The sequence below is a fragment of the Tachypleus tridentatus genome, chromosome 6 (genome assembly GCF_004210375.1).
Source record: "Tachypleus tridentatus isolate NWPU-2018 chromosome 6, ASM421037v1, whole genome shotgun sequence".
Taxonomy (NCBI): domain Eukaryota; kingdom Metazoa; phylum Arthropoda; class Merostomata; order Xiphosura; family Limulidae; genus Tachypleus; species Tachypleus tridentatus.
Genome location: NC_134830.1, coordinates 72,808,554 through 72,824,972, shown reverse-complemented (window position 1 = coordinate 72,824,972; position 16,419 = coordinate 72,808,554). Strand labels below are relative to the sequence as shown.

Genomic DNA, 16,419 nt, shown 5'->3' with positions numbered 1-16,419 from the left:
CAGAGTTAAAGGTCCACAGCTCTAGCTTTTATATTGCTGTATACAAGCCTTTTTTACAAGTGTATGATCAATGACTGAATTCTAGTGAAATATATAACCCATCAAATGTTTCTTATTAAATATTGTGACCTCTATGCTTTATCAAAGTTCTCCACCACTTCTCTCAATAAACTTTTAAACGAATAAGATTAAACTATCAGTTAGCTTTTACCATGTCACTTGTAAACAGTATTTGTATTTTATACTTTTGAATTCATTAGAACTTAAACCTAAAATTTAATTAATAACTTTTATAATTACTAGCTTTTACAATAATATAGTTATCTAATGATTTTAATGTTGTATGTGTCTTGGTGTCTATATATATATCTGTATAAACCTCAACTGTCATCCAAACTTTATAGTACAATTTATAGTTTTAAAATCATTAATAATTTTATGCTGCATTTAGTTGAAGTTATTAGCTTAACATATTCATAATTAAAAAAGATATGCTAACTCAGGAGTATATTCATAGTTCAGTCATGCACATCTAATAATCTTTCATTGAACCTATAAATACCACAAAAGATAAATGTTTGTGCAATTTTAGAACATTGGTTCCAAACCTGAAAGGGTATGAAATTGTTGAGAAGCTGAGACAAAATATCGTAAATCCAAGTGTCAGACTGAAAGCAGTGATTACCCAACTGAATCAGGTAAAAATATATATACATACATAAGTATACCCTTTTTGTATGATATATTTTTAACGTTCACTTACATTTCATGCATTATGTCAGATTTTACTTATGTATGGCAAGATTCTTTACAGTAAGTGCCTGTGACTTGTTACCAATAAATTTCAATATAAACAAACAGCAAACAGTTCACTTGTATCAAAATAACATATTGAAACAAGTGAAATGTATATACAGATGTTTGTTACGCTATTATTTATGACAGTTGTATCCAGAAAGTTAAATAATTGTCTCCTTTTCATCAAATTCCACACAACCTAGTTTGATTACATTAGAACACAATTATTCTTATTTAATGTGTCATTATAATAAAACCTATGATAATTTAACATTACAAAATACCCCCCTATGCTCTTTATGGCTAAACTCACAATCACATTGTTTAGACCTATCTAACTAATTCTGTGTCTTACTTAAACTACATTTTATACACATATTTATTGCTTAACCAAAGCTTACACACTACGAGATATTATGATCCACTAATACCCAGTTGAAACAACAAAAAAAACCTAGAAGATTATAGTAATATGTTGGAATAATACAAGCGCTAAATCACAATAATTGAACTACACAATGTGTGATTCTTACGCTGTCACGTAAACAAATGTGAAATAAACTGTTGCTTCTAAAAATGACTAAATTTAACACACCCAGTCATGTATATAAGTTCTAATGTTTTGCTTATACTAGTATATATATAAACCTGTTGACACTATTTATTCAACAGTATGAGTATATTTTTGTGGTATAGGAATAACATATATTTCACACACCTGTTGAATAACTTTAATATAATAGTATAATCAGTAACTTCTGATAGGTACTTCCCTCTGTTGCTTCCCTCTCTATGCCAACTTTTGTATTATGCATGTTCCAAGCCTTCTGCACCCCTACTGGAATCAAGCAGTTTCCATTTAAATCATCATGCATAACTACTCCACCAATAGTTATGTATGATGATTTACATGAGAGACACATTGAAATTTTTGTATACCAACAGGAGGTTGCTGTGAGCTTGTGGCATGAGTAATAAAAAACGTTTGCATACAGAGAGCAGCACCAAATAGGAATAGGTAATCTTGTGAGTAGAGGAAAGTACCTATCAGAAATATACTTCTGGTCAAAAAAAGTAAAACTTTTGATAGAAATCTAATACTGAACCTAAGAAATCCAATCTAGGCCAAGTGCTAACTTAGTGCTATGCCATGAATCAGTCAAAGCTAGGCCAGATGGTTAGGGTGCTCAACTTGTAATCTGAGGATCATGGGTTTGAATCTTCATCCCACCAAACATGTTCATCGTTTCAATTGTAAGGGTGTTCTTATGTGATGATCAAACCCACTATTCGTTAGTACAAGAGTAGCCCTAGAGTTGGCAGTGGGTGATAATGACTAGCTGCCATTCCTCTGGTTTATCACTTAAATTGGGAACAGCTAGCACAGATAGTCCTCATGTAGTTTTACTGTGACTTTTAAAAAATACAAACAGTCAAGAATGTCAGTTGCTTTTTCGTTGTATAGTCATGTTGTTTCCAACATTCGTCTTAGTGTACAGCTGTCATATCAAAGAATGATACTTCCATATTCTTTTAATCCAATTTGTGATAGGTCAGTTATAGAGAGAATGTGAATTATGAGAGGAATTTATCATTTTAGAGAAAGTCATGACTGAACTGTGCTTTGCAACATTTTTGTTATTCTTAATTTGCTGGCCAGGTTTTTATTTTATTTTCAAGTTTTCCATTAATGAGAATTAAACGTACTTGTTTTTTACAAAGATTAGTCTTGGTACTCTCATTTCACCATCAACCTGTCAATAATTACTACATTCCAAGTTCTGGAATGCCACATTCTTTATCATATATTTTATACTTTTATATTCACATTAATATAATATCATTAATGTGTATAGATTTCATAACTTATCAGTTTCTATATATATATATTAATTGACTTGTATTCATGTTCAGACTCGTGTGAAAATATATAGCAATAAAAATGAGAAATGTATCTTGAGATATTTTGATTTACTGAGAATAGTCTTTTCTTGCAACATTATTTGTATATTACATAAAATTCATTATGCTTATTGATATCAATACATAAACTGCTTTTAACAAATTTTACTTTCTTACTTAAAATTTCTGATTGTTTATTGTTCATAAATCATTTCTTATAATTTATCAGTTAGGTTTGTTAATCCAAACTACAGGCAGGCTATACTTTTGAAGATCAAGAAATTGTTTATTAAATTGCAATCTGTTCTTCATACTGCATAAATAAACAGATAGTTTCAAAATAAAATATAAAGTGAGCAGTCAGAAAGGGAAAATTGTTAGAATCTAGCATATATGATTATATTTCATATGACAACTACATACATACCATAAATTGCTAAAAGATAAAAAAGTTATGTCAGAGGTTTAGCAAATTTGAGTTTTACAACAAAAGTGGTATCTCTATAAAATACGTCTTGTGATGCTTTCCACTTACATCATTATGCCGTTATGCCGTCCCAGCATGGCCAAGCGTGTTAAGGCATGCGACTCGTAATCTGAAGGTCACGGGTTCGCATCCCCGTCGTGCTTAACATGTTCGCCCTCCTAGCCAGGGGGGTGTTATAATGTGGTGGTCAATCCCACTATTTGTTGGTAAAAGAGTAGCCCAAGAGTTGGCAGTGGGTGGTGATGACTAGCTGCCTTCCCTCTACTCTTACACTGCTAAATTAGGGATGGCTAGCACAGATAGCCCTTGAGTAGCTTTGTGAGAAATTCAAAAACAAAAACAATCATTATGCCTTCTATTCTGGTACTCTATATAAGCACCTTGTTCAGATAACATTATCACTTTTTTGACAAAGTGTTCTCTAGAGGGTTTCTCTGTACTACAATTGTTGGATATACTTTGAGCATTCTTTGTGTTGCTCTCAGTATATATTTTAATGAGCTTATTTGTAGTGAGATGGAGACATATATTCTGTTCGTAGTATTTCTCCAGAGGATTTTGATGCTGCACTTGCAAGCAATCTTGAATATTCTAGAGATAATTTAGTTTCATTTTTCCAGTACCTTTCTTTATTTTGTTAGTTTCTACTGAGACCGATTTGGATCAGCTACCTCTGGCTCATTTTCTTTAGTTGATAAATTGAATGGGTGATGTTTGTGTCTTTCTTGAGTTGCTTTTGAGTCTGGACTTTCCTTAATGGCACAGTGATCTGAGGGTGAATATTTAGTTTCCCAAAATACCTTGATTTTACATTTTATTCAGGGAGGTAATGATCAGTTACTTGAAAAAATAGCTATGCCTTGTCCACCACATTTGTCAAAACAACATGCTTTTGCATGCCACTGCTAGATGAATGAATATTTGGACTCTCCAAGAATAGACCTGCTCCTTGAAATCTGATATTTCAGAATATAATCTTTGGTCAACCTGAAAATATCACAATTTTCTAGCATTCGTGTAACCCAAACTATGATATCAAGATATTTATCATTATTTCATCTTTTGTTAGAAGCCTCTTAATGATAGCCATATCAATTTCATGACAAGTTGGAACCATTATTAGCATCTACCTTGAGATACGTTGTTGTAGGGCATTCATCTGCCAATTACTGCCCTTCATGAGTTACATAATGTCCCCTTTTCTTCGATTCAGAGTCTTTGGAATGATTAGGTGATGTTGCATTCATTCATGTTATGTTTGGCTTCTCAGTTTTCCTCAGCTTCTGCATGGGGTCATAGTTACACCCCTATTTGAGAGTCCTTTCTTGCCTTGACATCATTCCCTTGTTTCATTGGTATCCACAGTAAATTCTGCCCATATCTATAACGTTCTTCAGCTCAGTTAAATTGCAGCCAGCAGTGGCAGTGACTTTCATATGCCTTTGGGATCTGTGAAGACTCAGTTCTGAGAATTGTTGGATATGTGGAAAACCCTTAACATAGATCCATGGGTAGTACAGGTCCTTGTGTCAGGATTGGTAATTCAGTTTACATCTTAACCACCATTATTCACACAATCTATAGAATTTTCATCTTCCATAGATCCACAGATTTTGGAACTTCATTCCAGAGTTACAGAGATTTATTGGTTGAGGAAACAGTGGAGAGAGTCATCCCAGTTCTTTCAGTGTTTAATTCCTGTTTGTTTTTTTGTGTCAAAGAAGAGAGGAGATTGGTATCTATTCACCAACTTTTATTTGTCCAGATCATTTCACAATGTAGTTATTCTTCACTCTACCTTGACATTTTTTGCCAGTTGGTAGAAGCAGGTCATTCAATATCGATGATGCCTATCTGTACATTTCCATGATGGAGTCATCCTGCCACTGTCTCTATTTGATGCATAAAGGTCAGGTATTGCAGTTCAAGGCTCTGCCCTTCAAACTAGTTTTTTGGCACCATATCTATTTGACTGAAACATACTAGCTTTTTCACATCACCCCATTTCTCTTGGCCTACACACACACATGGACAACTGGTTACTGCTGGTACCATCTTGTCTTGGTGGAATGTCACACCCAGATTCTACTTTCAGAAGCAACCAAGACAAGTTTTATTACCAGAGCCAAGAAATCTATCCTCACTACAACAAAATATATCATCCATCTTATTGTGTTTTTCAACATGTATCTCAGTGCATTTTTCATTTATTGGAACACTAAGCTATCTGCATTTTGGTTTCTGGTGCCTCACCCTCATACATTGGCAATAGATGCTTTCAGTCAGGACTGGATTAAATTGTACTTCTGTGCCTTCCCACTAATTTATATATTGCCCAAAATACTAGCCATGATTCAGTTAACCTCTTCTTGGGTTTTGTTGGTGGTACCAGATTAGCCTGATTCAACCTTTGTTTCTACATCTGTGATACCTTCAAGAATGCTCATGTCTTCCACTCTCTCATGGGCCATTTCTGTTGAGGCAGCCACAATCCAACATTGTACACCCAGCTAACCTAATGCTCAAGTTTCATTCATTGGCATTATGCAGTTATTCTCACAGCATTGGGGTGTAACTTCTAAGGTTGCCACATATTTGTCCCAGTCCTTGTATTTGTCTCACAATGGATAATTATCAAGGGAAATGGCACACATATTGACAATGGTATATTGTTAGGAGGTTGAACTAACTTTAACCAGAAGTGCCAACTATAGCTCGTTTTTTGGCCTGGCTCTTTGACAAGTTAGTTTTATATAAGGTAGTCTTATTGACTACCTTTAGATACTCAAAGAAGTGAAAATTATTGGAATCACCAGTGCTCTCCTGCCTCTTCAAATTGTCCTAAATCCTTTGTCCCAAATGGCCATTTCAGATACCTAACTGGGACATTAATGTAGTATTACATGCTCTTTCCCAACATCAGTTTGAGCCATTAGCCTCATGTACCATCTACCACCTTTCTCTTAAGGTTTATTTTTTGTTTCTGCTGGCCTGCAGACATTTCTGGTCGGGGTTATGTGCACTGGGTGATCTACCATTCTACTTACATTCTCCTATTTTCATACAAGTTTTTCTTACCTAAAACACTGGCAACTAGGGAAGAGGATAAATCTTTTTTACCAATTCATCTGACTGCTATTTCTCACTTCTCTGACCAATCAGATCCTAATTGTTTCTAAAGTATGTCCACAGAGATGCTTGATGTATTATGTTTTCCACACAAATTCCTTTAGATGTGATTTTTATTCATTGGAATCATTCAGTTTCCTGGAATTTTTTTCCCCTTACATGTAGTGCTAGGTAATTTCTCTTAGGCTCATACTGGAGGTAAGGATTCTTCTGGGAGTCACATCTTATCAAATTTGTGAAATTTCTATGTCCATAGTGGTCTGGTTGAAATGGCCACTGGAGGACATTGTGTATTATTTGCATGATCTGGCATTATCTTTCTCTTTATCTATCATAATCACATCCACTAGATTATACAGAGGGGTGAGTATATTCATTAATAATATTGTCCATTACCTCTTTATTACAGGATCCCATTATGTGATGAATTTTGCCCATGCAGGTGTATTTTTATCAAACCTTATTCTGCATTAGTAACCATTAACACATTGTACTTTATCTTAGTTTTAACAGGCTTGGTAGAAATAAGGTGTTCCAAAATACCACTTAAAGGCAGACTAGGTGGTATTACTGTAGTATGCTGAACTGTCAATTGTGGACTATCTTGAGTAATGGAGAAGGATTAAAAAATTTAGGAAAATTTATTCACCTATTGCATGTTTCCAGAGCATTGTTCCTCAGGTCTCCCCAGCATGCATTACCCCCCTCCCAATATTCTACTAGTGGAGCTAGGGAGTTCTTACCACAGCTGATTTCCAGCCACTGGGATGGTGGACAGAGGTTATTCATTCCCCCAGGGTGTTTTACTGAATTTCATCCAATCCTGGAGAAGAGGGCAAAGTTGAGGGCTTTCCTACCTGGGATACTGGATGTTTTTTGTTGTTTTTTTCTCTCCAAATGTTGGTAAGAGAGGCACTAGCCTATGTGGGAGCATACTTATAACACTGATTCAGATTTGAGGCTCAGCTATCTGGTTGAATTGAACACAACCCTTCTTTTAGATCAATATTAATTTAGTACATTGTTCATGGAAGAGAATTTATTGTTTCCTAGTAATTCCAAAAACAGAGTGATCCCATCTTGGGCCCCTTGATAAACAAAGCTTTTTCTACATCATAATTCCAAGAACAAGTGAATTTTACCTGCCCATACAGTTGAGCAATGAGGATGAATGTTCGTAATTTCAGACCAGCATTGAACAGCTTGTTAGCTACTATTTTTGCTTATTTGTATGTCAACCCCCTTTTCCTTTGATGCAAACAGTTGTCTGTCTTTAATTTTAATAGTTTTGAATAAGAAATTTAGGGCATATTTTCAACAATTTATGGTAAATATATAGCATATTCTTCCTTTTTACAATATTATTGGCTTTAATTTATTATTTCTAGCATTTGCAATCATGAAAACTCTAGTCTTGTGCCTTCAATAATTCTCTCAGTGGATTTCACTTGTAATTTTATGTTGTCACCCGTCAGTCTCGTGTCTACTACCCAAAATTATAGATGATTAATCACACTTCTAAGTGCCTTGTGCTCTTTCTAGTGTTTTTTTTCTCATTCCATTTTGCTTTTATTGTAGTAGATCACTGTTCAATAACTTTCACTGAATGCCTGCATGTTGACACATTTATGTGTTTATTGGCACATGCTGTTATGTTTCAATGGTCCGTGGAACTGCTACTTAGGCTTTGCTGCTGCCCAAATGCATGATTTTTACTCCTGTATGTGCTCTTGACTTACTAATTAAGCACGATCTTCTATCTAGTAGTGTTGATCACTGAACTTAGTATTCTATTTGAAGCACCTTAATGTTGTCAACACTTCCATGATATCTAAGCCTTCAGGCTACTGAAAGTTTCCTTTGGGAACAAAAAGCTTTTCTTTGCCTCTCTCCATCCATCCCAGATGTGTCCAGCATTAAATCATTGTAGCTTGATTGATGGAATAACAATTCTTCATTTTCCCATCTTAATTATGTGCCAGCAACTATCAGAATTACAAAAGCACTTAAAGTTAATAAAAACTTTTACTACTTCAGGAATAATAGAGAATACTCCAGTCACCATGCTGGCTGTGATATTGACAGATGTTGTCTCCATTTCACCTTATCCATTGATTAATTTCTAAGTTGCATTAAGAAATAAGTAATGAGGTCTTCAACAATGCTGGTATTGCTAAACATGAGCATTAGTATGTGAAAGCTTTTATTCAATATGAACTTCACTTCTATCCATCCAGTAACTGGTATCTGTGCTTGTCTGCCATCCTTTGGAGAGTGCTGCATCATGATAGTTTTTTAGTTAGTCGAACTGTAGTGTGTGTGGAAGGTGCTTCTTCAGGCTTATTAATTAAACTGACTTGGCCTACCACATCCCAGAGAGCTGAGGAAGTTATACTGGCCAGTAAGCATTGTACTAATCACCTCTTTCCGATAAGCTTTACAAGCCCAATATTGTTTCTTGCAGTGATCTAATTAACTTTGCATATATTAGAACTGCTACAATAAGATACAATATTGGTCACTGTTTCAGGTTCAATTTAGTTAATTGCACTGCATAATGTACAGTGCTACTTCCAGTGTTGTCTCTGACAGACTTTTGAACAGTACTTCACAGTTCAACAGTTTTGAACCTTTTTCTGTCTTAATTCTATTATTTTTAGCAACATCAGCACTCCTAGGACACTAGCTATTGTATTATTGTTTTTCTCTTTACAGTAAAACTTATTTATTTTTCTGCAGGTGATGGGCTCAATGCCTCTGGGATAGATGTCCAAGTTTGCAACAACTGAAGGCAATGGTTTCAGCTATCACATTTTCTAATATCCTTGCATGCATTGCATCCCTTTGCTGTGTTCCTTTTTCCTTTTCCTGATTGTCTCCAGTATGTATGCATGATGTTTGTTGAAATGAAGGCTATCCACATTTTTCCAACCTCTACCAATTCATCTCTGAGATCCTTTAAAATCTTTTTGGTTTCTATGTCTAATGTCTGCCTTGCTTGTTAGATTCTGTTGTTTTCTCTTTCTTTAAGTATAACACTTGCTGTTCTTACCAGTTTTGCTATTGATGTCACTGTCTTGGGTGTTCCATGTACACTTAGGTAACCTTCTTTTGTGTTACCCTTCAGTTCTGTACAGATTTCATTCATTGTTTTTATTTTGGTAGCAGAGTTTTTCTTAAGCTTTTGTTGTTTTGCAAACTCTAGGTTTTTTCTTCATTAACTGTCTTAATTAGTAAAGCATCAGTGACTTGAAGTTATATATGGAAAGGTTTTACTTGAAATATAGTATTGTCAATCAACAGTCTCATGTTTAGTAACTTCAGGAACGTTTTACATTTTGTATTATACTATTCTTTGGAAACCATTTCTTTAATGTGAACAAAAGTCTGTCTTTCAATTCAGTGGCTTTGAATAAGAAATTTTTGGCAGATTTTCGTGGTTTATTAGAAATATTCATCAGTTTTTATTGTTAAATTAAATGCAATTTTAATTTATGAAGGGTTAAGCCACTCTTTATCTCCAGCATGTTTCTTAAATACAACCCAGTATTCATTGTTTTAATTACAGCCTCAATGATTTCAGACTTAGTATGGCCTTTACAGAGCCCAGTATCAATGTTATGTATAGTATTATTGTATCACTACTTGTCTTTTTGCCTTCCCTCACCAATCTGCCTGCAGATCCCAAATTATCTTCTAATTATAATTTCAGGCATTTTTTTCCTGAATAGGTGTTGGTATTACCTGTTCCTATAGTGAATTTTTACCTTTCTCTTAAGACTTGTGTTTGTTCCTAAAGAACTCTTGGATTGTTTGTGTGATTTATTCATATAAAGGTACTTTTCTTTCAGTCCCATTAACTGTCTGTACTCCTGCTCTGTTCTCTTACTACTTTTGTTCTCATGTTATAGTGTCTGAGTAAAAGTTTCTTACATATTGACATGCCTCCTCCTATTTTTGCTTTATCTCATCCAGTTTAACTGCTACCAAAAAAATTAAAGCTTTTATCTTTCATAGTCTTATCCGTAATATGAGGGTCACGGGTTCACATCCCCGTCACGCCAAACATGCTCGCCCTCCCAGCCGTGGAGGCATATAATGTGACGGTCAATCCCACTATTCGTTGGTAAAAGAGTAGCCCAAGAGTTGGCGGTGGGTGGTGATGACTAGCTGTCTTCCCTCTAGGGACAGCTAGCACAGATAGCTCTCGAGCAGCTTTGTGCAAAATTCAAAAAACAAACAAATGTAGTCTTATCATCATTTGTCAAGCATTTCATTTATTTGTATTATTTGACCAACTGGCTCCTTAACAATCTAATAAGAGCCATACTTGCCTTATACAGCAGTTTTACTAGTTAAGTAATGAAAATCATTGAAACCCTTGCAAAATTTTCTTTGGTAATGGTGAAAATGAATATTATAAGTTTGCTTTTGTTTAAGGAGTCAATTCCTGCAATTTTGCCCTGGGAAACTAATCTGGCTTTTCTTGCCAAAATATACTACTCATTTGGATGAAGGAAAAGGAGTCACTTCAATCCAGTCATATTACATTTACTTCTCAAAAAGCAGAAATATTAACATTTACGATTGGGCTTTCACTGTGTATATGAATGTAACAAAAGTTATAACAATAACTAGTACTTAAGTAGCAAATACAAAAGCTTCTATTCATTTCAAACTGAGTCATCTGAACTACTCACATCATTTATTTATCAGAGGTGGTATGAAACATTTAAAGTATTGCAAAGGAACTCTTTGAAAGCATTAGAGACCTTTTTCACAACAGTGTTAAACAACAACACAAATTACTTATTAAGGCAGTTTTCTAATTCTAATGTATTACACATATATAATAGGTTCTCAGAGATAACACTCTTTCTCTCAAGCTCAAGCCCTGAGTTTTGTATGTGAAATTTAAATTCTTTCTTTAAGTAGTAATGTATTCTCTTTATGTTTAGTTATGAAAGTTAACTAATTATTAATAAGCCTCTTAATATGTTCTTAGGAGAGTTAACTAACCAGTAAAATCTCTTTCTTTTATTTTCCACATTTGTTTAACTTTGATTGTAGTTTATGACACTGAATAAGCATTGTCATGTAGAAAATTCATAATTACTTTGTGTTAAATATTTTGTTTCATTCTCTTGTTATTCTGTGGACTTGTATTTTTTTACTGTTAGATTAAATCAGTTTTACCTAAGAATACCACACTTGTAAATTATTTGGAGCTTAATTTTAAAATTTTTCCTCTAACATTTCACTGTGATTTACTCAATCACTCATCCATTTAAGAGTGTTTCTCACTTAATTTCAAAATTAATACTTCCATGCTACCAAATGACTATCAGTGTAATACTTAATCTGGCTTGCAATGTTTTACACCAATCACATATCAAATCACTATGGCTGTTTTATTAGTTTAATGAAAAAAAAAACAATTTTACATCAGTGGTGTCTGTTAAAATAAAAAAAGTACCATCCCCAGTCAATCAGACTATCTGATTGTTCTTTTCCATTGATCAAACCATTTATTATTAGCAGAAGAACTATTTAATATTTTGAAGAATTGTTTCTGTTTCTCTCACTCCCTTTTATCACATGGTCACAGATGCATTAAATATCATAAGATAACCATCTCTGTTCTTTTCTATAAATGGTATTTATATAGATGAGAACTAAATATTTCTCATCTGTATAAATACCATTACTGATCCATAATTTAATTCCTTGGTTTACATACTTTCAAAATCAAAATTAAAAGCCTTCCCATTTTTTGGCATGATTTCCACACGAAGAAAACATTGTTATTAATATTTGTCCTTGGACTGAAAGTAGACGTAAAGATAATGCATATTCAAATGTTAATTACAATTACAGTCTATCAGAAGAGAAAAACTTGCTTTGTAATATCTAGTTTAATGATTGGTTAGTAGAAGCCCTAAAATATCATGTACTGCACGTCTTCAGAGTATCAGTTTAAATATGACTTGAAATATTTAACTTGCAATTTCATAAAATATAGTATTTCAATGTTCAAATATGGTTGTAGAATGGTGAAAGGCAAGTTACAAGGACTGAACTTCGTAGAGCAATTGAATGTGGATGGTCTTTCCGACTAACAGAAGAAGAATTTCATGAATTGATGATTCTTCTTGACCCAGGACATACTAACCTAATTGCATGTCAAAATTTTCTCAATATTTTTGGAAGAAATGGTAACAACAAACAGGTAATAAACATTTATAAATTTCTATTTATTTTTAATTTATAATATTTTCAATTGTTACACAGGTAATAATTTTTCCTAAAAGAATTTTTTTACCCAACACTTTCGAGTTAAAGTGTCTTATTAACTAAAATGTGAAAAGTCACCAAATGCTGTCATTATTACAGTGGTGCCAAAGTCTTAGCTTGCTATTCAAGATAAACCTATGTCTTAAAAGGTAACAAACTTATGAAAATGGTGATCTTATCCGTCACATGTATTTTGTTGATAAAAGTGATGAATAGGTAACCATAGCTCAAACTTAAAATATACTACAATACAAGAATACACACTGCAACACTTATAAGGAAGAACGTTTTTTATTGATTTTTTATAAGTGGATCATATAATAATTATAATTATAATTATAATACTATAATTATTATTATTTTTTGTTTGTTAACTTCTTACGAATCACAGTGCTGTAATATTATTTATTATTTAAAATATACTCTTCAAAAAAAAGAAACATAAAAGGCAAAATTTGAGACAAATTGTTGACAAGTTTATTCCGGGTAGTTCTGTATGACAAGTGTGAAACTTTGCACATTCACCGCTGAACATCCAAAGTCTGCAAAAGCGAAGTCCACGCTCACTAGTTGAAGTTTAACGTCACTCAACGTCAATAACGAGTATGCCCCCCCGTGAGCATTAATAACTGCTTGGCATCTCCTGCCCAGGGAAGCGATGAGATGACGAATCACATCCTGTGGAATGGCTGTCCACTCAGCCTGCAAAGCTGCTGCAAGCTGAGGTAGAGTCTGCTGTTGAGGTTGTCGCCGTCACAGACGTCGGTCCAACTCGTCCCAAAGATGTTCGATGGGGTTTAAATCTGGTGATCTGGAGGGCCAGGGAAGAACGTTGATGTTGTGGTGTCTCAAGAAGACAGTGGTGAGCCAGGCTGTGTGAGGACGGGCGTTGTCATGTTGAAAAACGTCGTTGACGTTCACCATGATGGGTTGCACATGGGGCCTAAGAATCTCATAGACGGTTGCGTACGGTCTGATTGGAAATCTTACGCAGCCCTGGTATGGTTGAGGCAGTAGACGTCGCAGTGGTGGTCCTATCTCGAAGGTGACATAACCTGATGTAGCGATCTTGTGCGAGCGTGGTCACACGAGGTCTGCCAGATCGTGGACAGTCACAAGTTCCATAACCTTGTGATGGTGCTTGGGTGGACATTTACAGCTCTGGCAACATCTGATCGAGATTCGCCTGCTTCCAAGCGACCAATGGCGTTGTTACGTTGTGCTTCAGTCAGTCTTGGCGTAACTGTATTGCGTGTCGGTGGCTTAACACTGAGCTATAGAAACCGAGAACCCATCACTTTTATAGGGATTTTGCACATGTTGCACTTGCAGGTCTCTCAAACAAATTTATTGTACACGAATGCATTTTGGCGAAAAATCCAATGTTTTCCTCTGTTTTCAAAGTGCACAACTTTTATTGTCATTTTGGTCTGACAATCAGTGCCTTAACACGTGTAACATCACATACTCTGAGCTTGTAACGTTATTACATATATTTCTCTTTAAAATAAAAATATATCCCTTTTGTATTTCTTTTTTTGATGAGTATATATCACAGTGACTTTTTTGGAGATTATATACAGGGTCAACTTACATATTCAATTTATATTCAGATAGCTAATGACATGTTTCAAAATGTTATTTTAGCTCATAAACAAGAAATAAGATATATTTAGTTTTCTCTAATAATTTGATCAAGATTCAAAACTACATTAAAGTAACTGGTAACTTGTAATAAAAATCATAAATTATAATATGTTTAAGAAATTGTTATTTAGGTGTCTGCTTGTTGGACTACTGAACTACTAGCAAATGCCTTTTTTAACATTTCTTATTTAAAAAAATATATTATTTTTAACCAACCTAGCTATGTTGGTTTTTAAAGTATATATTTTCACTTTATTTTCCTGTACAGGGAAAAAACACTTCAAAAATCCTCAGTGAGAAACAATTTGAAGAGCAAAAGAAATACTTAGCACAAAAGTATCAACACATGAGTTCAAAAAAGTTGAAATCCAAGCTCAAACTTCATTTGAACCAAAATTTGGCAAACATTGAAAAGGTATGTAAATGAACTAAATTACTCTTTAATGAAATATAGTATGATTTTGGTGTATATGAGAATCTCAGTTATGATTTTATAAGCTTTTAGATCAGTTAGATTTAGTTTCTCTATGTTTAGTGTTTCTGAGCTGTCTAATTTCTCAGTTTTATAGGTTATTGGCTCTGATAATTAAAATTACCTTAAAAGATAAATACATTGTTATGATGTGAATATCTTTTGCTGGTGAAGAGAAATTATTAACATCTCTATTTATTATAAGACAATACTACCAGACGTACTGTAATTTCAAAGACTATATACATTCTCTGTTTGGTCAATTATGGTGTTTATGAGATGATGTTATACACTTCTCAGGAAAACCCTAAGTGTCCAAATAAATAATATAGCATTTAGCAAATCACACACTTTTGTCTTAGAACAAATATAATTGGTTATCATCACAATTTGCCATCAGAAGGCATTCACATCATAATAACAGTTCTCACTCCAACAAGTTAGCCACTGCATTGTTTTGTTTTGTTATCCAACCAGGTTGAAGTATTGAGCAAAGCACATTGTTTGCAATGGATGTGACAGATATAGTGTGGTTTATACAAATATACTTGTACGCCCTTTTTTTCAAGGAAAAGTCCTAAAAGACCATACAAAAAGTATTGTATTTAAAATACAATAACCCTCTTTATTGTCTTAGAGCAATATATGTATCTGAAAAAGTATATGTGTTTGTTGAAAACAAGTAATATAAAATATTGTAAGTTAATTGAACAATATATATATATTATGCAAATTTATATATATCACTTATGTGAACAGTATTGCCTAATACATGGTTAATGCTTTATTTGGATTTGTATCCAAAGGATTTTGTGTTTGAGGTTTGCACAAGACACGTTATTGTATTTTTACAACACTTTACCCCAGTTGCTTCAGTCTACCTATGTATATGATATGTATAAGTGAATAGCTGAATGTGTCACCATTCTAATCCTTTTGCATCACAGTAAACCATAGCTAAACACTAGCCTTATATATCTTTTGAGGTGCAATAAGAATTATCTTGTTTTGTTACTTTTAGTATATTACCCGTAGTTTTGTGTTGTGAGTATTTCAAAATTTTCTTTAAGAAACCTATATTTAATGTAAAGTTTTTAAAGTTTTCTGAGAGCTAAATAATCTAGAAAAAAAGTTGTCTGTTTAGTCATAAATATGTAAATTCAGTAGTTTAAACAATGTTGCTCTGTTCAAATATTTTTATCAATATAAGATTGAAATTGTGCTGAGGTTAATGAAATGACAACAAAATATTTATATGGAACTAAAATAAAGACAGTCAATGTTCTATTATTTTGTTTAATATTAAGCACATATTTAGATTTCAATTTGAATTTCATCAACATTGTGATTAGATAAGTATGAATTCAATAAACCATAACAAATCTTATATATATGTGTGTATGTTAAAGTCTTGGATGCAAGTATGCTGAAGTGAATAAACAATTAAGACCTTATCCACTGACCTCCATTTCTGATATAATACCTCACCTTCCATAATGGCTTTCCTTAATTTGTTCTGCCCTCCATATGAACAATTTTCACTTGCCACTAGCCTTAGTATTCTCAGCTTACATTTGTTTATGTGTGGTACAGCTGTGTTGTGACATGCAAAGAAGCATATTATAACACTCCACTAATAGGAGTGTGAGATACACTCCAAGTGAAACTAACTCCCTCTATAACATAGAAC

The 16,419-nt window shown here is 33.7% G+C and overlaps 1 protein-coding gene across 2 annotated transcripts in view; it reads left to right on the top strand.

Annotated features, from left to right (window-relative positions):
• LOC143252795 (EF-hand calcium-binding domain-containing protein 6-like) overlaps positions 1–16,419 on the top strand; it is a 102,172-nt gene that overhangs the window by 55,218 nt on the left and 30,535 nt on the right. For both annotated transcript variants that reach the window (XM_076505506.1, XM_076505507.1), the window contains exons 12-14: positions 593–698; positions 12,366–12,545; positions 14,526–14,672. In XM_076505506.1, the coding sequence (XP_076361621.1) occupies positions 593–698; positions 12,366–12,545; positions 14,526–14,672 (433 nt within the window). The remainder of the gene's footprint in view (positions 1–592; positions 699–12,365; positions 12,546–14,525; positions 14,673–16,419) is intronic.